The sequence below is a fragment of the Metarhizium acridum genome (genome assembly GCF_019434415.1).
Source record: "Metarhizium acridum strain ARSEF 324 chromosome Unknown scaffold_356, whole genome shotgun sequence".
In the NCBI taxonomy this organism is placed as follows: domain Eukaryota; kingdom Fungi; phylum Ascomycota; class Sordariomycetes; order Hypocreales; family Clavicipitaceae; genus Metarhizium; species Metarhizium acridum.
The window spans coordinates 250,041-275,053 of NW_027094030.1; the positions used below are offsets into that span (position 1 = coordinate 250,041).

General features: G+C 23.2%; 3 protein-coding genes across 3 annotated transcripts; all 3 read left to right on the forward strand.

Annotated features, from left to right (window-relative positions):
- Positions 1-22,812: 22,812 nt before the first annotated feature.
- Positions 22,813-23,088, forward strand: J3458_015459 (uncharacterized protein; the record flags this gene model as incomplete). Its single annotated transcript, XM_066120774.1, has 1 exon — positions 22,813-23,088. One exon carries the CDS (start codon positions 22,813-22,815, stop codon positions 23,086-23,088), a length of 276 nt encoding a protein of 91 aa, XP_065974102.1.
- Positions 23,089-23,515: 427 nt separating this feature from the next.
- On the forward strand, positions 23,516-24,217 carry J3458_015460 (uncharacterized protein; the record flags this gene model as incomplete). The annotated part of the gene is made up of 1 exon (XM_007814723.2): positions 23,516-24,217. One exon carries the CDS (start codon positions 23,516-23,518, stop codon positions 24,215-24,217), a length of 702 nt encoding a protein of 233 aa, XP_007812914.2.
- Positions 24,218-24,416: 199 nt separating this feature from the next.
- Positions 24,417-24,983, forward strand: J3458_015461 (uncharacterized protein; the record flags this gene model as incomplete). Its single annotated transcript, XM_066120775.1, has 1 exon — positions 24,417-24,983. One exon carries the CDS (start codon positions 24,417-24,419, stop codon positions 24,981-24,983), a length of 567 nt encoding a protein of 188 aa, XP_065974103.1.
- Positions 24,984-25,013: the final 30 nt, after the last annotated feature.

The following is a 25,013-nucleotide window of genomic DNA, read 5'->3' on the forward strand; positions in this document are numbered from 1 at the left end:
AAGCGTGAAATAGTCGTTTAAGAAGACAGCGCTAGTCTTAAACCACTTGATAACACATGCTTAAGCCTGACGAGGACCTGAAGTATAGGCCCCTTTAGCCACCCAGCGAAAAGCACCTTGTGCAAAAGGCCTCTCCAAGGCTGAAATTGGGATAGAAGCCGAGCTGGAGTAGTTGAATCTGCCGCCGTTAGACTGCCTTAAAGTTGTGGCGTCAGAGTGGTGGCCATGAACGCATCTCGTGCATCGCGATACACCGGGACCCTTGGAGTACTGATTGGCCGTGTAGGATGACTGGGGGAGGTTACGGTCACAAGCGGCACATGTGCGACTCATGGTTGGAGGTATAATGAGGTAGAGGAAGATTGAGCACAGAGTTTGGATCAAGCAATTGCAATCGTTAATCCTGGGGTGATAAGGGGTTTAGAGACGGCCCACTAGCGGGGCTTTGGTTGGCTGTTTTGACAGACTACGTCGTCAACTTGCTGTCCTTGCTTTTTATTGCCTCACATTAATCTGCTGGTGTAAGGGGCACGGGGCTTATTCAGCCAGAAGCGTGTTACAAACCAACAGATTTGGACCGGGCGATTCGCGAATTGGATATATTCGTGACTGGCCCGGAACACTTAGTTTGGCCCGCCACAGCATCTTCGGGGACAAACAACCCACGGCGGCATGCAGAGTTTCCAGGCCCGTAAACACGCACTTGGCGGGCCGGTTTTCCCGAGATATGAGAGGGGTCTGGTAGCTGCTGCCCAGTGCAGAAACGTATGCACGAGGACGTTCCTGTCAAACGATACCTTATTCCGCCCCAGTCGAGGAAGCGTCCTGACCCACTTAGACACTGTTGTGTATATAACTGGGACCTTCGTCCTCTTGACTTGAGTAGTGATCAAGGCTAATAGACTCTCTATAATCTGTATCACTTTAACAGTTCCAAGGACGTGTTATTATTTTTTTTTCTTTTTTTTTTTTGTTGGGGGGGGGGGGGGGGGGGGGGGGGGGTTAGGGTTAGGGGTTAGGGTTAAGCTTATTAATTAACTTTAAATAATTAAAACTTAATTATAATTAAAATAAGCTTAAATAAAGCCTTATATAAATTTAATATAATTATAATTTAAGAGTTATCTTATATATAAAAATTAAAGACCTTAATAAAAAGAAGAGTAATAGTATTTATTAATTACTTATAAAAAGAAATAAACCTAACTTAAGTTATAATTATATTTATTAATAATATACTTAAAACTTAATAAGTAAATAATAATACTTAATAAAAAAGTTTAAGATTAAAGATAATATGTAATTAAATTTATAAAATATTAAAATAAATTAATTAAGTAAAAAGCTAAATTAAGTTATAATAAAATATAAGGTTATAAACGTATTAATATTACTTATAATAAGGCTAAACGTTTTAGGTAATATTTACCTAGTATTTTATATTAATCTTTTAAAACGTATAGCTTATAATCTACTTTTATTTTAAAAGTTATAAGACTTTAAATTAAGCTTTAAGTTAACGTAAATAAATAATAAGATAAGTAATTAATTAATAAAAGAATTTAAGGTAAAGAAAATTCTTATAATAAAGAACGTATTAAGAAAAGGCTAAAAATAAAAAGCTTACGTAAAATAAGTAAATTATATATAATTAATTTAAAAGCTATTAAAAAATATATAAGAGATAATAGTATTAAAGTATTTTAAAAACTAATAGGGAAACGTAAGGTAAAATAATAACCTTATATTACCTTTATATTACGCTTAAATTATTATAATTATAATAGTACTTATAAAAAAAAAAGGTAATAAAAGCTTATAATAGGTTAAAATAAAAGTAATAGAAATAATAATATAATTTAAGAGCCTTAAATCGTATAAGAAAAGGGACTATAAGGGGCTAATAAATTTTTTTTTTTTTAGATTAATTAATTATAAATATTAATTAAAGAAAAAAAAACACCTTATTTAACAGGTAATTAATATAATTAAAAGAGATAATATATAGCTAATTTAAATATAAAACGCTTATATAAAGTAACGTTTAAATTATTATAAACTAATAATATTAAAGAGAAGTAATTCTTATTAATTAAGAGATAAAATAACGTAAGCTATTAATAAAAAGTAATAGAGACTTTTATTAAAGTAAATAAAAGTAATATTAAGAGAAAACTATTAGAGTTTTTAGCTTTAAATTAAGTAAATAAAAAAGAGCTTAAAATAAAATAAATTAATAAGATTAATATACTTAATAGATAAGTAAACCTTTAATAAAAGACGCGTAAACTAGAATTAAATTAAAGGCTTAAAGTAGTATTAATAAAAGTAAAACTATTAATATTAGTATTATTAATACGTAATAAAAAGCCTTAATAGAATAACGTATTATAAGTATAAGGTTTAATTTTATAAGAGAAAAGGCTATTAAATAAAGCTTAATTAAAGGTATTTTAAAAATAATTATAAGCCTTTCTCTTATACTTATTCTTACCTTTATTTATTAATAAGAAATTATTAAAATACTAGTTTTAATTAATATTAAATCTCTCTCTCTTAAAGAGATATTATAGTTTTAAGATAAGTATAATTAGCTATTTAATTATAAAAGATAAGAGTATATTTAAGTAAAAAGTAAAAGTAGCTAGCTATTAAGTTATAAAAGGTAAGAGTATAATTAAGTGGGAAATAAAAGTAATTAATAGTATAATAAAACTAATAAAAGAAAGATTTTTAATTAAAATAAGCTTATAAAAATTATTAAGAGATAATTTAAAAAGCTAATAATAAGTAATAAGATTAAGAAGAATAAAAGGAAATTCTAATAGAGTAATATTATAAGCGTAAATAAAACGTTAATTATAGCTAATAAAGAATAGATTAATAAATTTAATTACTCTTTTAAGATAAGCTATTTATATAATACGTTTTTCGCGGTTAAAACGCTAATTATTAATAAGCTAATTAAGGGTTTAAGTAATACTAGCCTAGTTATAGTAGAAATCCGTAATTATCGCTTAATAGCTAGAATTCTAGTAAATAATAGCGCCTTTATAATAAATAATAAGCATAAGGGATATACTAAGAATAATCGCCTACTAGGTTATAAACGGGAAAGGCTTATAAGAGCTTATAAGGACCCACTTTTTTATGTTAGCTTATAGTATAAAACTTATACTATTTATCCGTAAAACTTATAATCTTATAAGTATTTTATTAGATTTAATATTATTTATTATATTAGAAACTATAAAAACTATAAAACTATAAAACTATACTACTTCTAATACTCTACTTATAATAAAGAAGAATATTATTATATTAATTAAAGGGTTTATTTTAAAAAATACTTATATTAATTAATAAAGATATAATTATTTAAGATTAATTAAATAAACTATAGTTAGAGCATTAACAAAAAAACTACACTATATATAGTTTTTTAGTATACTTTTTAGTGTAGTGTAGTTTTTATAGTTTTAGTGTAGTTTAACTACACTATAACTATATTTATAGTGTAATGTGTAATTATAAGGGCTTTAAAAGTAGACTTATAAGCTTATAAAAATAACCAAAAAATACTATAATTTTAGCTTATTATAATGCTATAAAAATATCCTTTATAAGTTAATTAATAAGTAAGATATTAAAGTTTAAAAAATTCTAAAAATAAAGATATTAACTTGATTTATTTTAAGTATTTAATAAGAAATAAATGCTTTTTAAATGTTATTCATATATATATAATATATGTAATTAATATAAAAATTTAAAATATATTTTTTTTTACTTTAATTATATATAAATAATATTTTAAAATATTTTTAGTTCTTATTTATATTTTATTTAATTAAAATAAATCTATAAAAATAAGTAATAAGTATTTTTATATTTTATATAAGTTATCTTAATAGCTTATTAATATAAAACGTATAACTTTATTTAATATATATTTAATAAAATTTATATAAATTATTTTATATATAATTATATATGTTTTTTAATTTAATTAATATATATTATTTATATTAAAGTAAAATTATATATATTATTAATTTATATATTATAAAGTATTTTATAAGCTTAAATATATATTTAATATAATTAATCCTATATATATAAAGATTAATATAAATATTAAAAACTTTATTCTTAAGTTTTTTTTATTTTATATATTGAAACTATTATAACTTTATGAAAAAAAGGAGTTTAAAAATAAGAGTAGTATTATTTTAAAGCCTATAATCTTAGCTATTTAAAAAAATTAACCCCACTTAATTTCACTTATTAATTATAAAGATAATAGCCGCGGTATTTAGTAGGGCAAGTTAACTAAGGTAAAACGCTATAGCGTTTTACCCTACTTTAATACAAAACGCTATAATTTCTATTTCCTAATATCTCTACAAATACTTAACTAAAATTTATAAGCTTATAACTAATTAATAGCCCTTAAAAAGCTCTTTAATTTAATACTAGTTGCATAATTATAAGTCTAGTATTCTAGGAGTTATATTCGGTTAAAGTTTTAAGATACAAAGATTTCCTATAAGCTGCATATGCATGTTTTAAGTGATAAAACAGCATATTATCACACAAGTTACAATATAACGCCTTTAATGCATTGTAAGCACACTGGCTTTTTTAACTGTTTCACTATAGTTGCATTTTCTTGTAAAGCTATTCTATTATTTTCCACACGAATATACATGTTTAAGAGGTAAGTTAGGCACTAAAAAAATGCCTAAATTCTAAGGTTTTTAAAACTGTTTATATTATAAATTTATTCTATATATTAACTGTGTTCTCCCGCTTTAAAGTTTAGAACCTTTCTTTTTTACATTAATCTTACCCTTATAACTCTACGAATACTTAACTTTTATTTAAACTTTTTTTATTATTAAATAGCCTTAAATTTAAGCTATCTTATAAAAGCTTTCTATTATTTAAAACCTACCTTTATAATAGATTAAAATCCTCTTAGAATTACACCTCTTATTATTACGGATAATTTAAGCTTTTCTTAGTAAACTTTAACTAAAAAAGACTATATAAATGATAAGAGCTATTAATTTCACATAAAATTATATATTATTTAACATAACCTTTTTTCTTATAAGGTTTTAGCAGTTAATTTAAAAAAACCACGAGAAATCACCTTTTTTTACAGCTAATTAAGCTGTAACTTTACTTTTACCTGCCTAGCTAGCTGTTTTTAGTTCTCTAATAGTTTAGTATATTATAGGAAAAAACATTCTACTATTATAGTATTAAAAGCTAAAGAAAACGATAAAATAACTAGTAAGTTACTTCTTTTATTATTTTATATCTTATTATATTATTATTTTATATCTTATTATATTATTATTTTATATCTTATTATATTATTAATTTATACATTTATAATATTATAAATTTATAATCTACTAATATACTTATAAATAGTCCCTACTATTATAGAATCACCTTTAATTTTTAACTTTTTAACCGAATCTAGCTTTTCTAGCTTTTTAAGAAGTAATAAAAGACCTAGAAATAATACTATTACTAGTAGTAGTAATGGATTTTCTAAGGATACTACTCTTATATTAGCTCTTAAATTTATGCTTTAAAATAACCTATCTTTTACTACTATAACTAGTGAAAGCTTTAAAAAGCTTTTAAGTTATTATTACAAGTAAGTTTATATTATTATATTAATATATAACTTAAATATAATATATTATACTAATATTAAGTTATTTTAGTTATAATATTAGCTTTTTTTCATTATAAAGGCCTTATATCTCACATGAAAATATTATATTTTAATATAAAAAAGAATATAATAAATAAAATTTAAAATCAAGTTAATAAAATGGGTTTTATATTTATTTAACTTAATATTTAGACTTCTATTAATTTTAAACTATATTTAGGGGTTATAGCTAATTAGTTAAACCCTTAATTTAACTTAGAATATTATTTAATTGGTAAATATATTTATATTTATATTATTATTATTATTATTATTATTATTATAATAATTTAAAAGCTAATTATATATTTAGGATTTAAATATTTACCTACTAGCTATACCGGCTATTTAATTAATTTAATTTTTAATGAATTATTAACTAAATATAATATAAACCTTAAAAAAATTATAAGGTTAGTAGTTTATAATTATATATAAAATAATATTAATTTACTAACTTTTTAATTATAGTGTAACGGTAGCTTAGGTTCTAAGGCATAGTAGGTCTATTTCTTAGGAAGTAAGTTAGGTTAATTACTATAAAGTAGCTTTTAAGTAGTATTATAATAAGGCTATTAAGAGTATAACTTTTAATAGTAAAACTATTACTTAGATTAATTAATAGAGATTTAAACTATTTAGCTACGAGAATACCTTCTCCTTAAGTATTCGTTTATCTCTCTATTATAAACTTAAATTATTTAAATCGCCTAATAATTCTAATAATCCTATCTTATTAAATTATTTATATAATTTTATAAGCTATTATATAACCTAATATTCTTATTAGTTAGTAGCTATACCTACCTTTACTAGTATAGCTTAGCTTCTCACGTCTCGTATAATAACGTTTATAATATAATACCCCTTCTTTATTAGTTTTATCCTTAAGGCTATTAAAATAAGCTAGCTAAGAGCTTAGGTAATTTTCCCTTTTTTATTCTTCTCGTATATTATTATATTAGCTAATCGTATTTTAAGACCTTTCGTTTAATTCTATAAACCTTCTTATAAGATAAACAAGTAAAACGCTCTTCTTAAGTTAATAATTAGAAATCTAATTAATATACCTACTTATTTCTTTTACTAAGATTAAAGCCTTTAGAATTATAAGGTATTTAACGTAAACTCGTCTTATTATTATAAGTGTATTTATTTAAATAGATCTTACTATAATATAAATTCTCTTACCTTATAGTAATTACGTTATATTAGTATCTAATACTAGAAAGCTAAGTTTAAGTTAAAAGCTATTAAGAAAGAACTTAAAAAAGCGAGCGTTAAGGTGTATTACTTATGAAAATAAAAGAAATTATAACTTAAGAAAATAATACGTGTAATTACGCGTAATATTAATAACGTTAAAGAGTTAAAACGTGTAAAACGTAAGAAAGTAAAATAGCTTTAAAAGACTATAAAGGTTCTTTTTACTTCTTTTAAGAATTTAAATTTTACTTTAGTTTATTTCTTAAATACTAAGTTTAATATTAAGTTATTAAATAATATTTAAGAGATTAATTAAAATGCGTTTCTTAAAAATAAAACTATTTAAGTAACGTTAAGTAATTCGTAAGATTTTTAGCTAGTTTTTAAGTGTTTTTAGAGTTTAAATATCCTTTTTATTTAATAAGATAATAATAATTTTTTATATCTTCTTATACTTTAAGTATTTATTTAACTTCGTATTTATTAGTATCTTTTATTATAATATTTATAGTAATTATAGATTTATTTAGTACTTTCTTTAATAGTAATATATAAAATATAAGGTAAATTCTTATTTTATTTAATAATAATAGTTTATAATTAGTATTTAAGATTTTTCGTTTAATAAGAAATAGTTTAATCTTCTTTTAATTAAGTTTATTATTAGATTACTTAATTTTAATATTTTTATAAATAAGGTATACTTTATATCTCTTCTTTAAAATTAGCGCTAATAATCTCTTTTTATTCGCGTAATATTTTATTTAATTCTATAAAAATATCTATTTCTATTATAAGTATTTTTATATTTCTATTATAATTACTATATACGTTATAGCTATTAACGCGTTTACATTTTATATCGTATATATTTTAATAATAGGGTTAAATCTATAATTTACCTTAAATAATAATATCTTTATATTATTAATCTTAAAGCTATTATAAGCCTATTATACTAATAATAGCTATTCTACTTAATTATTCTATTAGTAGTTAATATAGCTTTATAAATATTATTCAAGTATTTAGTTTAAGATTTCTATTTACTTATTTAATTATAGGTAAAATGCTATTAATAAGCTTTATTTAATCTTTATAGTTTCTATAAGGTATTTCTAAAAGTTTAAGGTAAATAATTTATCGCGATTTAATATAAGCTTTATTAGTAATTTATATTATATAATAATTATTTTAAAGAATATATACGCTAAGTTCTTAGTATTACTTAATTTCTTATATAAAATATAATAGGCGTGTTTTATAAGTTTATTTATAATAATTAAAATGCTATTATAAGCTACTTTTATTATAGGTTCTTTTAACTTTAATAGTTTAACAATAAAGTCTATTATAATAGTTTACTATACTCTTCTAAGTAGTAATATTAGTTATAATTCTTCGTATAATACGTGTTACGTTAATTTTACTTTATTATACGTGTTATATTTCTTAATAACTTCTTATATTATTTTTTTACGTTTTAAGAAGTTATATAATCTTCTTAGCCTACTAATCGTTTTTCTTATACCTTAATATTCGTGTAATAGATGCTTATATATTTCCTTAATAAGCTATTCTTAAAGTATACTATAAATATACTATTATTTATTATATAAGAAGGTTTTACCTTTCTTAAATAAATACGTTTTCGTTTCTTAATTATTTAAATAACTATTATTATTAATATATAATGTAATCTAATATATTTATATTTTATTTAACTTAACTTACTATATTATATTAATTTCTTAAGTACTTAATATAAGGTTTTTATTCTTAATAGCACGTAATAGGGGTATATTACTTACTTACTTATTTAATTTTAAGTTCTCTTTTTAGTTAAGCGTATTTACTCTTTTATTTTTAAATTCTTTATAGTATATAATTTTAAAGTTATAATTTATAAGGGTTTTATACTATTTAATCTATTATTTATTTAAATCTTTTATAATTAAAAATAATATAAGATTCTTATAGTTAGTATAAACCTTAATTTAATACTTTACTTTTATAAGATAATATCTTTATTCTTTAAAGCACTTAATAATAGCTATAAGTTCTTTATTATAAATCCTATAATTAAGTGTAAGTTCGTAAAGTTTCTTTAAGAAGAATATAATTAGGTGTAATCTTTTCTAATTATCTTATTATTTAAGCTATTCGCTTAATATAAAGTTTAAGGCGTTTATTTTAAGCTTATAAGGTTTATCTTAATTAGGTATTTTTAATATAGGTTTTAACGTAATTAAATCTTTTATCTTTTAAAATACTATAGCTTTTAATTCGTTCTATTAAAAGCTAACTTTTTTCTTTATTAGATTTATAAGAGATTATAAAATATCTTTATATTTATTTAAGAACTTATAATAAAAGTTTATAAATATTATAAATTCTTTAACTTCTTTTAGATTCTTTAATATAAGCTATTTCTTAATAGTTTTAATCTTATTTAAGCTTATTTATATTTCTTTATATATAAGTATATACCCTAAAAAGTGTATAGTATTCTAATAGAACTAGTATTTTAAGGCTTTAATTAAGAGTTTATTATTCTATAAAGTTTATAGTACCTTATATATATATTATTTATATTTTTTAAGAGTATTTAAATAAATAAGAATATTATTAAGGTATATAATTATAAATACTCCTAGTTATTTTTATAAGATTATATTAACTATTCTTTAAAAGGTTACTAGTATATTAATAAGCCTAAAAGGTATTACTAGATATTTATAGTATTCTCTACTAGTTTAAAATACTATTATTTACTTATAACCTTCTTTTATTTATATAAGGTTATAAGCTTCTTTTAAGTTAAGTGTAATAAACTATTTAGCTTTTCTAACTTTATCTTTAATTTTTATTATAAGTAATAATAAGTATTAATTCTTAATTATAATCTTATTTAAGTATTAATAATTAATATATAGTTATAGTTTTCTATTCTTCTTTAATACCTATAAAATTAAATATTCTACTAGGGACTCTAATAGTTATATATATCCCTTTTATAATATATCCTTTAAATACTTCTTAAGCGCTTTATCTTACTTAAGGTTCTAAGAATAAATCTTATTAAACGTTAGTTCAATACTAGGCTAAAGTTTAATCTTATAATTCTAGTGTAAATACTCTAATAGTTCTATTTTTAGCTCTTTATTAAATAGCTTACTATACTTTAAGTATTTCTTAGAAATCTTTATTATCTTAGCTTTTAGCTCTCTAGTAATTATATATATTTTTAAAGGCCTATTATAGTTTAAATAAGGTGCTCTTTATAGGCTACTCTTAGCTTTATAATTATATCCTAGTAAATCCTATTAAAGTTAACCGATTCTTTAATTAACTTATAAATTACTTACTTATAACTAGGGTATTTTTAATATAATATTATATTTTAAGATTACTATAATATTTAATATAACTTAATGTTTTATACCTTATATATTAATAAGAAGCTATACTACTTTTATATTAATTACTTCTTAGCTATACTTTACTATGAATTTCTTTTATAATTATAAGTTAATAGGGCTTATCTTTAAGTGTTTAAGATAATTGTAATTTATTAACGAGATTTAGCGAGATAAAATTTCCTTATACTCTACTATTAATTATTACTTAAATCTTTTATTCTATTATAATTATATTAATTATAAGGTATACTATACTACTAATATTTATAGTATATAAAGACCTATTAGATCTTTATTAAGGAATTAGTCTTAATTATAATAATAGCTATTGTTTTCTAATTTATTATTTCTCTTCTCTTATTATTTAGCGCGTATCTTTAAGCACTATTATTAGCGATTATTCTTTAACGTATTATTAAAGCTTTCTTAGTAATTACTTAATTTACTATTTATATTAATTAAACTTAAGCTAAGCGAGTTACTCGTAGTTATATAGTTCCCTTTCTTCTTATATTATAAGGTTATAGCTTAGATAGTATATACGTTATTCTTAGTATAGTATAACTTTCTATTTAATATCTTTAAATTAGTTTATCGTAATTTTAGTTATATTATAAGGGTTATTTTCCTTCCCTTTTTTTCTTATAGAAACTATTTACTACCTTACTTATTATTAAGGTATATATAGTAATTATTATTATAATAAAAGGTTTAATTAAGGAGTTTATATTTAATTTTAGGTTTAATTTTCTTAGTTAAATAATTCTCTTCTTCTTAAATTCGTTCTAGTAAAGGTTTACTTTTTAATAAGAGTATCTAGTATTTTTAAAAGTTATTAGGTATTAGTTAGGTTTTAAATTTCTAATCTTTATTTAAACTAATATTATTTATTAACGTATAGTTTCTTTTATTACTTATTATACTAAGATTTTACGTAAGTAAGTCTTCTTAATTTACGGTATAAAGCTTTTTACCTTTAAAGATTAGCTTTTATAGCTTTTTTAAAGCTTTACATTTATTTATAAAGTATTTAATCTTACTATAATTATAATAAGTCTTCCCCTTTTCCTTATTCGTAATATTAAGTTCTATAGGTCTAGCGTAATACCCGTATACTATTAATATTTAGTATAGCTTACTACTATTAGGTTTATTAAACCTAGTATATAATTTAAATTTCCTATAACTTTTTTTCGTAACGTTACTTATATAAATAATTATTTACCTTAATAATTATTTTAATAAAATTATTAAATAACTTAGAATAATCTTCTTAATAAATATTATTCTTTACTTCTTCTTTAAGTTCTTAATAAAAGACTTTTATTTTAGGTTTAATATTTTAGTTAAGTTTTATTATAATACGTTTAAATTCCCTAGTATAATAAGCTATAAATTCGGTCTACTTAAGTTAAGTAAGCTATTATATAGCTTTCTTATACTTATTAGGGTTTTTAAATATAATAAGAAGTTATTCTTTAAAGTTTTTATAATTAAAGAAAATATAAATAACTTTTACTTTAACTTTAATATTATATTTAAGATATATATAAAGGGTTAGCTTCTACTATTCTATTACTTTTTTAGTTAAGAGATTACTAATATAAAGAATTTATAACTTAAGTATTATATAAATTTTTTTATTAACTTATAAATAAGCTTAGGCTTATATAAGAAAGTTTCTTATATTACCCTTATAGCTATTATATAATTTAAGCTTAAAGAATTTTAGTATATTATTATTATTAATAGAGAATATAAGTATAAGATTTTAAACTACTATAAGTTTCTCTTTTTATACCTTAAGTTTTTTATAAAGATTATTCTATTAATTAAAAAGCTATTAATTTTACTTCTTAAGCTTAATAATCTTATTATAAAGGTACTTTATTATCTTCTTAAGGTTAATAGTCTTTTCGCTTAAAGTAAATATCTTAAAAGTTATTATTACTTAAAGTTTTAAGGTAACTTATTAAATAGAATTAATTAAAATGTAATAGTAGCTTAGATTTTAAGGTATAATAGGTTTATTTCTTAAAAAGTAAGTTAAGTTAAATACTATAAAGTAGCTTTTAAGTAGTATTATAATAAGGCTATTAAGAGTATAACTCTTAATAATAAAACTATTACTTAAATTAATTAATAGAGATTTAAACTATTTAATTATAGAAATACCTTCTCCTTAAGTATTCGTTTATCTCTTTATTATAGACCTAAATTATTTAAATCGCCTAATAATCCTAATAATCCTATCTTATTAGATTATTTATATAATTTAATAAGCTATTACGTAACCTAATATTCTTATTAGTTAGTAGCTATGCCTACCCTTACTAGTGCGGCCTAGCTTCCCGCGTCTCGTGCAGTAACGTTTGTAATATATAGCTTTACTAGAGATAACGGTTCTAATAATAATACCTTTTTATCTTCTTTTTTAAACTTATATTCTAAAAGGTATAAAAAGCCTTTAAATATTTAATGTATAGCTTATATTTTAAATATAGTAGCTAAAGATATAATATTTATATTTATTAACGAAATAATAAATACCGAAAATATTAAAGGTTATATAAATAGCGAATTTTTACATTATTCTACCCAGAGCATTAACAAGAAAACTACATTTTCAATTTTCAAAAAAGCTTAAATAATTAATAATAAATCTAATAAAATACTTGAATTATAATAATAAATACATAAATTAGCTAATATTATAACCAATTAGCTCACATAAAAAAGTGGGTCCCTCTAGCTTATCATAAGCTTAGAAACTAGATTATGTAATTTTCTAAAAACACACTACACTACACTACACTACAAAAACTACATTTTGTAGTTTTTGAAGTTCTAGGCTTATAAGAGCTTATAAGGACCCACCTTTTTATGTTAGCTTATAGTATGAAATTCATACTATTTATCCGTAAAACTTATAATCTTATAAGTATTTTATTAGATTTAATATTATTTATTATATTCGAAACTACAAAAACTACAAAACTACAAAACTACACTACTTCCAATGCTCTGATTCTACCAAAGAATTTAACGATTTATCTGCTAAAAAAAGAATAAAATTTAATAATTTAATTCCAGGTATTTATTATATTTAGAGCATTAATAAAAAAACTCCACTACATGTAGTTTTTTAGTGTAGTTTTTAGTATAGTGTAGTTTTTATAGTTCTAGTATAATTTAACTACACTATAACCAGAGCATTAAAAGTAGTGTAGTTTTGTAGTTTTTAGTGAATTTTAGTGTAGTGTAGTGTAGTGTAGTTTTACTACACTACATTACATTTTAAAAATTAGTGTAATATATAATATTAATTAATTTATAAGCTATTATTAGCTAATATAATTAGTAAGCTAAAATAAAGCTAAATTTACTTACTAATATTAGTATTAATAAGCAGGGATTAGCTAGCTTAAATAAGCTAAAAATAGGGATTAAAAAACTAATAAAAATAAAATAAAAGGGAATTATAAGGGAATTATATTAAGTAAATTAGTATTATTTTTATATTATTATTATAAGTAAAATATATTAAATATAATAAATTTAAAAAATTCTATTATTTATATATAAATATCTTATAGAATAATAATATTTATAGTATTACCCTATAACTTAAGTATAAAATATTAAATATTTAAGTTATAAGAAATATATGAAAGTTATAAATAATATATTTAAATACCTTAAAACCTTTCATATAAGGTAATATTTTATACTTTCTTTTTATATATATTATTTCTTATATTATAATAGATTTTATATTTCTTACTTAACTTTTTTATTTTTAAATTTTATTATAAAAAAGGTTTTACTAAAAAAAAGCTTATATAAGCATATTATATATTAAAAAAAAGCTAAAAATCACGTGATTTTTAATCTTATAAAATTAGCTTTATAGCGTTATTAATAAGTAAGTTATTAAGCTTTAAATCTCTTATTTTAAAAAAGTAGATTTTAATTTTTAGCTACGATTTAACGTATTATAACTCACTTAATTTATAAGCTATATATATAAGAACTAGTGCATTATAAAGAGCTAAATTAGCTCTATATAAAGACTTTAATTATGATCTTATAAATCTTATAATTAACGTTATATGTATAATTAAAATTTCCCTTTATAACTATACATTACACTATAAATGTAATTATAGTATAGTTAAACTACACTAAAACTATAAAAACTATACTACACTATAAACTACACTAAAAAACTACATGTAGTGTAGTTTTTTTGTTAATGCTCTAACTATAACTACATTTATAGTGTAATATGTAATTATAGAGGGAAATTTTAATTATAAATATAACGTTAATTATAAGACTTATAAGGTTATAATTATTATACTTAAATAAAACTAATTTAACTCTTTATAGTACACTAGCTTTTATACGTATAGCTTATAAATTAAGCGAGTTATAATAGGTAAAATCTTAGCTAAAAATTAAGATTTACTTTTTTAAAATAAGAGATTAAAAGCTTAATATCTCGCTTAATATTCACATTTTAAGGTTAATTTTTACGGATTCAAAATCACGTGATTTTTAGCTTCATTTTAATATATAATATGCTTATATAAGCTTTTTTTTAATAAAACTTTTTTTATAATAAAATTTAAAAATAAAAAAGTTAAGTAAGAAATATAAAATCTATTATAATATAAGAAATAATATATATAAAAAGAAAGTATAAAATATTATTTTATATGAAAAATTTTAAGGTATTTAAATATATCACTTATAACTTTAATATATTTCTTATAACTTTAATATTTAATATTTTATACTTAAGTTATAAGGTAATATTATAAATATTATTATTTTATAAGATATTTATATGTAAATAATAGAAATTTTTAAATTTATTATACTTAAAATATTTTACTTATAATAATAATATAAAATAATACTTACTTACTTAATATAATTCCCTTATAATTCCCTTTTATTTTATTTTTATTTTATTTTTATTAGTTTTTTAATCCCTATTTTTAGCTTATTTAAGCTAATTAATTCTTACTTATTAATACTAATATTAGTAAGTAAATTTAGCTTTATTTTAGCTTATTAATTATATTAGCTAATAATAGCTTATAAATTAATTAATATTATATATTACATTAATTTTTAAAATATAATATAATATAGTAAAACTATACTATATTACATTACATTAAAATTTACTAAAAACTATAAAACTATATTACTTTTAATGCTCTGCTTATAAGTTAAAGAAAATTAAATAAACTATTTAATTATAGTTATATTACTAGTATAAGAGAATAAATATACGCTTAAGTCTTTAATTTAATAAGTTTTACCTTTATAATTAATTTTATAAGGTCTCTTTATTAATATTTTATTAAGTCTTTTAATTAGTTTTATATAAGCTTATATTATATAATTAAATTATTTAAGTTATTTAATTACTTATTTATACTTATAATAAACTATAGCTTATAATATATATAATTAAAATTATAAGTATTTTAAAAGTATTTAATTACTTTATTTAAATGAATCTATTACTTATTTAAGAATTTTATTAGCTTTAAAAAGTAAGTTATAAAAATTAAAAAGTAATTAAATTATAATATTACGTATAAAGTTATTAATATATATATATATTATATTTAAGCTAATAAAAATAATAATTTTACTTAAGTAATATTTTTATTAAGAAAGAATGATTTAATCTCTTATAAAAGATACTTTTTAATTATTATAAAAATAAATTTAAATAAATATAAAAGCTTAATAATATTTATATTTAAAAAAATATAAAAGAATTATAATTATAATAAAATAAACTAAAATTAAAAAAGAAATTATAAGTAAATTATAAAGATAATTTAAATTATTTAATTATATAAAAAGAAATTTTAATAAAATAAAAATTATTATAATTAAGTTAAAGAAAAGAAGTTATTTTAAAGGTCTTTAATTAAAATAAAAATATACTTACTCTTTAAATATTAATAAACTTATAATTAAAAAGAAAACTCTTATTAAAATAACTTAAATTAATTAAAAAAGAATTAAAAAAGAAAGAATTAATTAATTAATTAAAAGAATATAATATTTTTTATAATATCTTTAATAATTATAATCTTATAATTAATTATAAGAAATAATACTATAACGTCTATTATCTTAGCTTATAAAATTATCTTTATAATAAAATTATCTTTAAAAGAAATATAAAAGCTTATTTTTAAGTTAAGTAAATTAAAATAAATATTTCTTAAATATAATTAATTAAATAATTAAAAAGAATTTAAAAGAAAAGATTTTATTAATTTATTTATTATTAATTAATAAAAAGTTATTAAAAAGAACTTATATTTTTATTAATAATATTCTCTTTAAGAATTTAACTTAAAGAAAAAAAAGCTTATAATTAAAAAGCTAAATATTTTAAGATTAATTAATTTTATTATAACTTATAATAAAAACTTATTTAAAGTTATAAGTTAATAAAATCTTATTTTATTTATTAATATAAGCTTTAACTTTAAGAGATTTATTAAAATTCTTAAAGAAGTTTTAAGTAAATAAGAAATTTTAATTATATTTTAAAAAGCCTTTAAAGTTAAACTCTTTAATAAAGAAAATATCTTTAACTTCTTAAAGAAATTTAAGAAGAAAATAATTACCTTAATTATTTTAAAGAAAAAGTAAATAAAAATATTAAAATATAATATTACTTCTTTTAAAAGAATATATATTAAAACTCTTATAATTATTAATAATTAAAATAAAGTTAAGAAGAAACTTCTTTTATAATATAATATAATTAATTAAAATTAAATAAAAATTATAATAAATAAGCTAAAAAGTCTTAATACTTAATATTTAAAACAGATTTTTAAGACTTTTTATTAATTATACCTTTATTAAAGCTTATAAAGTAAAGTTAAATCTTTTATATAAATAAAATTTATCTTTTAATTAAATACTTTATATAAAGCTTTACTTAATTATTTAATTATAAACTTTATAAATAAGAAAAGGTATTTATAAAGTAAAATTATTTTAAAGAAGTATATTATACTTTAAAGTAAGTTAAATAAGTATATATAAGTTAAGTTTAAACTTATAAATTATAACTTAATTATATTAAAATTAAAATACTTACTTTAAAATTAAAAGTATATCTTAAAGATTATTTATAAATTAATAAAAGGTATTCTTAAAAGTAACTTAAATAATTATAAGAAGTAAAGCTTATATTAAAATAAATTTATAATTAAAAAAGTAAATAAAAACTAAAAAGAGAGTAAAAAAACTAAAAAGAGAGTAAAAAACTTAACTTTATTATTAATTTTTCTTTTAATTAAATAAATAAAATTATAAAGTAACTTAAAAAAATAAAAATTACGTTAATTAAATAAGTTAAAAGATAAATTAACTTAAAAAAATAACTTAAGTAATATTAAAAGAACTTATTTTAAGAAAGTAATAAGCTTAATTAAAATAATTAAAAATTAATTTAATTTAATTATATTTAATTTAAGAATAAAGAATTAAATAATAATAATATTAATAATTACTTTAAAATTAATTATATTTATATAAAAGAACGTTAAAAGATTTAATATTATTATTATAATAATATAAAATATTTTTCTAAGAAATACTTTTACTTAAAGTATAATTAAATACTTAACTTTATTTAATATAACGTAAATATATATATTCTTATAATTAATATTAAAGTATAAGAATATATAATACTATTATAACTTTTATTTTAGTTTCTTATTATTAAAAGCTATATAAAAAGGCTTATTATACTTTAAGTTAAATTATTTTTAAATATATTTTATTAGCTTAAACGCGACACATATATATATACTAGTAACCTTATACGTGGTATTATAATGTAGTTACTTTTTAATTTCTATAACTTACTTCTTAAGAATAATAAGGTTCTTAAATAAGTAATAAATTAATTTAAATAAAGTAATTAAATACTTTTAAAATACTAGTAATTTTAATTACACGTATTATAAGTTATAGCTTATTATAAGTATAAATAAGTAATTAAATAACTTAAATAATTTAATTATATAATATAAGCTTATATAAGGTTAATTAAAAGACTTAATAAAATATTAATAAAAGACCTTATAAGATTAATTATAAAGATAAAACTTATTAAATTAAAGACTTAAGCGTATACTTATTCTCTTATATTAATAATATAATTATAATTAAATATATTATTTAACTTTCTTTAACTTATAAGTATAAATATTATTATATAAATTCTTCTTAAATAAGTAAAGTTTACTACTTTTATAAGTTAATAATAAGTAATAATAATTACGTAAATTTATTATATAATCTTTTAATTTATAAATTAATTATAATTTTAGCTCTTTTATCCTTTTACTTAACTTTAAAGTCTTTAATATTATTAGCTTAATCTTTTCTTCTTTTTTCTTTATAACATTAAAACGTTTAAGTCTCTTAAAAGCTCTTATAAAGTAATATCTTATAAATTTAATAAATATTTCTTTAAATAATTAATAGTATTTAATAATATTATATTAAAACTCTTTTTATATTAATTCTTTTAAAATTAAGTTTATAAAGCTTATACTTATAAGTAATTTATTATATATTAATTATTCTTATATATACTCTTATAAAAGATTTATTATATTACACGTAACTTTTTAAGTTAAAGAAAGGTAATAATACTTTACTTAATTTATAAGAGCTTTACTTTAATTAAAGGTTATTATATTTAAAATTATTTCTTAAATATTTTCTTTATAATTAAAGTATTTATTTTTTATAATTAATAATATAACGTTAATTTTTACTTTTTTCTTAGCCTTTTTAGTTTCTTTAAGGTCTTTTAAGTAATTAAAGAGTTATTTAATAATTAAAAGTTAATTTAATATTATTATTTTCTCTTTTTTAATAGAACTTTTATAAAATAATAATAAAAAGAGAGATAAACTAATATTAAATAATAGTAATTAATTTACTAGTTTTTTTAATATTAATCTTAAAGGCTTTAAAGTTATAAGACTCTAAATATCTTTCTCTTTATTATTACTCTTTTAATTAAAGTTATTAAAGCTTTACTATTAAAGTATCTTCTTTAAATTTAATATAATAATATTCTTCTTAATCTTTTTTAAGGCTTTTAAAAGGTTAATAACTTTCTTATTTATTTAATCTCTTATAACCTTAAAGTATTTAATAATTATATTAACCTTATATTTAATAATTAATTATTATAAGTTATTATAAGTAATTAAGTATACTCTTAGAATTTTAAGCTACGTTTTTTTATATAATATTATATTTTAAATATAATTATATTCTTATTAATTATAGTTAGAGCATTAAAAGTAGTGTAGTTTTATAGTTTTTAGTGAATTTTAGTGTAATATAGTATAGTATAATTTTACTATATTACATTACATTTTAAAAATTAATGTAATATATAATATTAATTAATTTATAAGCTATTATTAGCTAATATAATTAATAAGCTAAAATAAAGCTAAATTTACTTACTAATATTAATATTAATAAGTAGGGATTAATTAGCTTAAATAAGCTAAAAATAGAGATTAAAAAACTAATAAAAATAAAATAAAAATAAAATAAAAGGGAATTATAAGGGAATTATATTAAGTAAGTAAGTATTATTTTATATTATTATTATAAGTAAAATATTTTTAATATAATAAATTTAAAAATTTCTATTATTTATATATAAATATCTTATAAAATAATAATATTTATAATATTACCCTATAACTTAAATATAAAATATTAAATATTAAAGTTATAAGAAATATATTAAAGTTATAAATAATATATTTAAATACCTTAAAATTTGTCATATAAAATAATATTTTATACTTTCTTTTTATATATATTATTTCCTATATTATAATAGATTTTATATTTCTTACTTAACTTTTTTATTTTTAAATTTTATTATAAAAAAAGTCTTACTAAAAAAAAGCTTATATAAGTATATTATATATTAAAATAAAGCTCAAAATCACGTGATTTTAAATCCTTTAAAATTAACCTTAAAATGTGAATATTAAGCGAGATATTAAGCTTTTAATCTCTTATTTTAAAAAAGTAAATCTTAATTTTTAGCTAATATTTTACCTATTATAACTCGCTTAATTTATAAGCTATACGTATAAAAACTAGTGTATTATAAAGAGCTAAATTAGCTTTATTTAAGTATAATAATTATAACCTTATAAGTCTTATAATTAACGTTATATTTATAATTAAAATTTCCCTTTATAATTATATATTATACTATAAATGTAATTATAGTATAGTTAAACTATATTAAAACTATAAAAACTATACTACACTAAAAACTACACTAAAAAACTATATGTAGTGTAGTTTTTTTATTAATGCTCTAAGTAAAAGTAATTAAAGACTTCTTATAAACTAATAATAATAACGTAAAGTATTTAGTTAAGTAAAAAGATTAATTAGTTAAAAAGTATTAAACTTAAGAACCTTATAAATACTTCTTAAATAAGAGCGTAAAGTTCTTATTATAATAATATAAGTTAAATAATTCTAATAAGCCTTATAATTAAAGGGTATAAATAACCTTATATTACTTAAGGTTAAGCTTATAAAACAAGAGAGCTAATATTATATAAATTAAGTTAAGTAAGAATTAAAAGCCCTTTATTATATAAAGAGATTACGAGAACTATAGGGTATATTAGGTACGAGCCGTTCCTTTTATATATATAAGATAGTCTCCCCTTGCCTTCTAGCTTAAAGGAAACTAAGAACCTTTAACATCCTACAAGATTATCATTGAATTGAGCCTTTGCTTCAAGCCCTCTATTGAGCCCTTGTCACAATATAGACAACTTACGGCTGATATAAGAGCTAAACGTACACGGAGGAACGGAACCATTTCTTTTTACGAAACTAGCCAAGCAACTACATAAAACACGCAAAGAATTCCGCACGGTCTATCCGAGATTTGTCTGTTGAGTGTGTGCCGTTGCCCGCTTAATCAGCGGACGCAGCCTCGCACTCTAATGTTATTTGCCCTTTCTTGGCTCACACTAAGGGTATGGGAGCTACGTATATTATATCAACTTATTAGTAGGTTGAATAGGAGAAGCTAAAAATAGCGTTAAAGAATATCAATCAGCTTAGAAAAGCCACTTCTTATAGATGAGCTATGGAAAACCTTTAGTGACGCAATACTTGTAGCCGGTCAACCAGGCTTTTAGTATGTGAATTCTCATTATGTATTATCTAGGATGATATCGAGTACTAGATTTTCTAATCAGAGGAAATAGGAGACATGTCTGAATCAGCAAGTCATTCCCTTGCAGCGGTTGATACGCCAATGATCACGGTCTTCTCCCGTGGTGGGATCTCCTAGAAGTAAGATTATGCTACCTTCCAAGTCAGGAGCCCCTTTGTGGACTTGCCGCCAAGTTGGCTGGCTAGAGCCGAGGAGAATGGGTTTGGAAGTAAACCCTGCTCAAGAGTGACCAAGGAGACGCGACGCCAATCTTTGCGTATGACCTGTCACAGCACCATGGTCCTATGACCTGGGTTTCCGTATGAAAAAAGGCCTAATGCCCTGTTGTTGGTTCACTGTTATGTGTCGCCTATGAATGCGCCAGGCGAGGTGCCGCATGTATTGGGCTGAAGGAGGCTTCATCTAGCAAGGCCTTGGATGCTCACTGTAAACGAATTGTCTGTAATTAAGAGTGGATGTGATCCCGAGCTCATTCATGGTCGGGTACTTATTAGATCAAGGTCCTTGTATGCGGGCCATTCTTAAGACTGTTGGACAAAACTCGTCTTGCATTCTCAGAGATGTAGCCAATGCCGGTTTCTCGCACTATGGCCTTGAAAAGGTGCGATTTTGTCATTGCCAAAAAAAAAAAAAAGCGCAGTGCTCACTCCTCTCCTTTCTTTTCCCCCTCTCTTGTCTCGACTCAAATTACGTAGATCTCCCTGAAAACTTGACGGACACGGATTCTCATCTTTGCAAGTTATAGCATACCCTCCGCCTCTAATGGCTCCCAGTATGCCCAGTCCCAAGCTCAAGACCGAAATCAGGCTAACGCTCCGCAGGTCATGCACTTGACCTCTCCAAGATGTCCGACCCATCATCATTTCTGGGCCTTCAGGCGTCGGCAAAGGAACCCTAGTTCGAAAGCTCTCCTACGCACACCCTAATACATTCGGATCAACTATTTCCCACACGACGCGCCAGCCGCGGGCGTAAGCTACGACTTTGTCTCCCCGTCCGAGTTTTCCTCTCTCGTCTCCCAGAATGCCTTTGCAGAACACGCGTTTTTCGGTGGCCACTTGTACAGCACTAGCAAGCAGACCATTACAGGCCAGAAGACAAAAGGATTGGTGGCCGTACTAGACGCCGAGATGGAAGGCGTCAAGCAGATGAAGGCCGACCCGGGCCTTGATGCTCGCTACGTCCTTGTCAAGCCACCAAGCTTCGAGGAGCTCGAGCTGCGACGCAGGCGCCGCGGCACAGAGAATGAGGAGGACATCAAGAAGAGGCTGGTCCGGGCCAGAGCCGAGGTTGAGTACGCCGACACGCCGGGCGTTCATGATATCATCATTGTCAATGATGATGTCGAGAAGGCGTACCAGGAGCTTGATGAGTTTCTGCACGCCGATAACATGATTGAATATTAGAAAGACGGCCCGACGGGACCGGGAAGCTATCCTCTACGCCGCCCAGAAGAAGAATGCACCAGGAGTTACTGGCCTGGATCTGTGAGCAAGCTAATTTTGAGCGAGGAATGCCTTGCGCAAAGGAGCAACTCATTTGGTGACAGTGATAGTTGGTGGCGTGACCCACGCCCGCACTGTTGGTCGTAGGAAGTCGGTCCAAAAAGAATGATTCTCTTTACCTTGGGGCATTTTAGGCAGAAACATATGGTGCACTTTGACCTGGCCAAGCACACTTGAGTGTTGGTGTTGGACTCGAGAAGAACTGCAGGCCGTGACAAACTAGGCAGGTGGACAACATGTGCATTCATGTGTTGGCGGTGAGTGCACCAACGCCCTTTTCCCTTCCCTCGACTGGTCGTCCACTCCCAGATTTACATCCATCAGCGACATGCAAAAGATACCTCAGCTCAAGACATACTTTGATGAAATCGAAGAGACCAACGGTGACGACGAGTGCAGAGCCTGGCTAGGCAAAGTCTTCGATGCCAAGGCCGAACTGGCAACATTCGTCGCTAGCCGTCGGAAAGGAGGTCCAGCCACAGAATATGTCGGCTTTCTCAAGGGCTCCTTCAACTTCAGCTTCCGGTTTAGGTTCGGCGACGGAGGCCCAGACGCAATTATTCGATTCCCAAAGCCCGGACACACGGCTACGGCGCTGAGGGACGAAAAGGTCGCAAACGAGGCCCTGGTCATGGAATACATCAGCCAAAACACCACGATTCCTGTCCCTCATATTCACAGCTGGGGCCTCACCGCAGAGAGTCCGCAGAAGTTTGGCCCGTTTATCATAATGGACTTCGTCGAGGGAACCCTCTTGTCGACGGTCCTCAAACAACCCACCAAGAGCGACCAAGAAGATCCAATTTTAAACCCAGACATTGATACCAAAGCGTTGGATACCATCCATCTCCAAATCGCAAGTTACATTCTTCAGCTCTCTCAACTGCCATTCACTCGCATTGGTGCCATCTCCAAGGAGCACGGTTCAAATTCGTGGTCAGTCACCAAACGGCGCCTCACATACAACATGAATGAACTGGCAACCGTCTCGGGTTGTCCAGATGACCGTTTCCCAAAAAACAACGTTTAACAGCACAAGCGATTATCTCCAATCCCTCGCCAAGCAGCACCTAGATCATGTTTGGGCTCAGCGCAACATTGCCGACGACCCTGAAATCGCCCAAGCACGGTTTCTTGCTCGCCGTCAGTTTGCCCGTCTTGTCCCAAAGTACAGCACTCATGACACTGGGCCATTTCTGCTCTTCTGCGACGACATGCGGCCGTCCAACATGCTTGTCCATCCGGAAACCCTGCAAATAACCGCAGTGCTCGATTTCGAGTTTACAAATGCGATGCCGGCACAGTTCACCTACGACCCGCCGTGGTGGCTGCTGCTATCTGGTCCAGAGGTGTGGCTCGATCGCGGCTCTATAGAGGAATTCCGCACCCTTTATACGCCCAGGATGGAGCAGTTTCTTCGAGCCTTGGAACAGGTAGAAAGCGCGTCCCTATCTACGGGCACGGAGCCGACTGGACCGCCACTTTCCTCTCGGATGCGTGATTCGTGGAGGGATGGCGGGTTCTGGTTCAACTATGCAGCGAGAAAGAGCTTTGAGCTGGATGCCATTTACTGGGCCGTATTGCATCATGGGAGTGCTGAATTTTCTCTCCAGGAGGACGTTGCAGAGATTGACAAGTTTACGCAGACAAAGATGGCGCAGCTGAAGGCCTACAAAGAGGAGTGTGATGCTCGTTTGCCTAAGCAAGCGGTTGAGAATACATGCTGTCTGTTTGCTTCGAATGTCTGCGCAAAGACCAAGGAGGGCAGGGTATTCCTGGTTTGGGCCTGCGGGTGACGGTTCTTGCGGGAATTCCCGTGCTGCCAA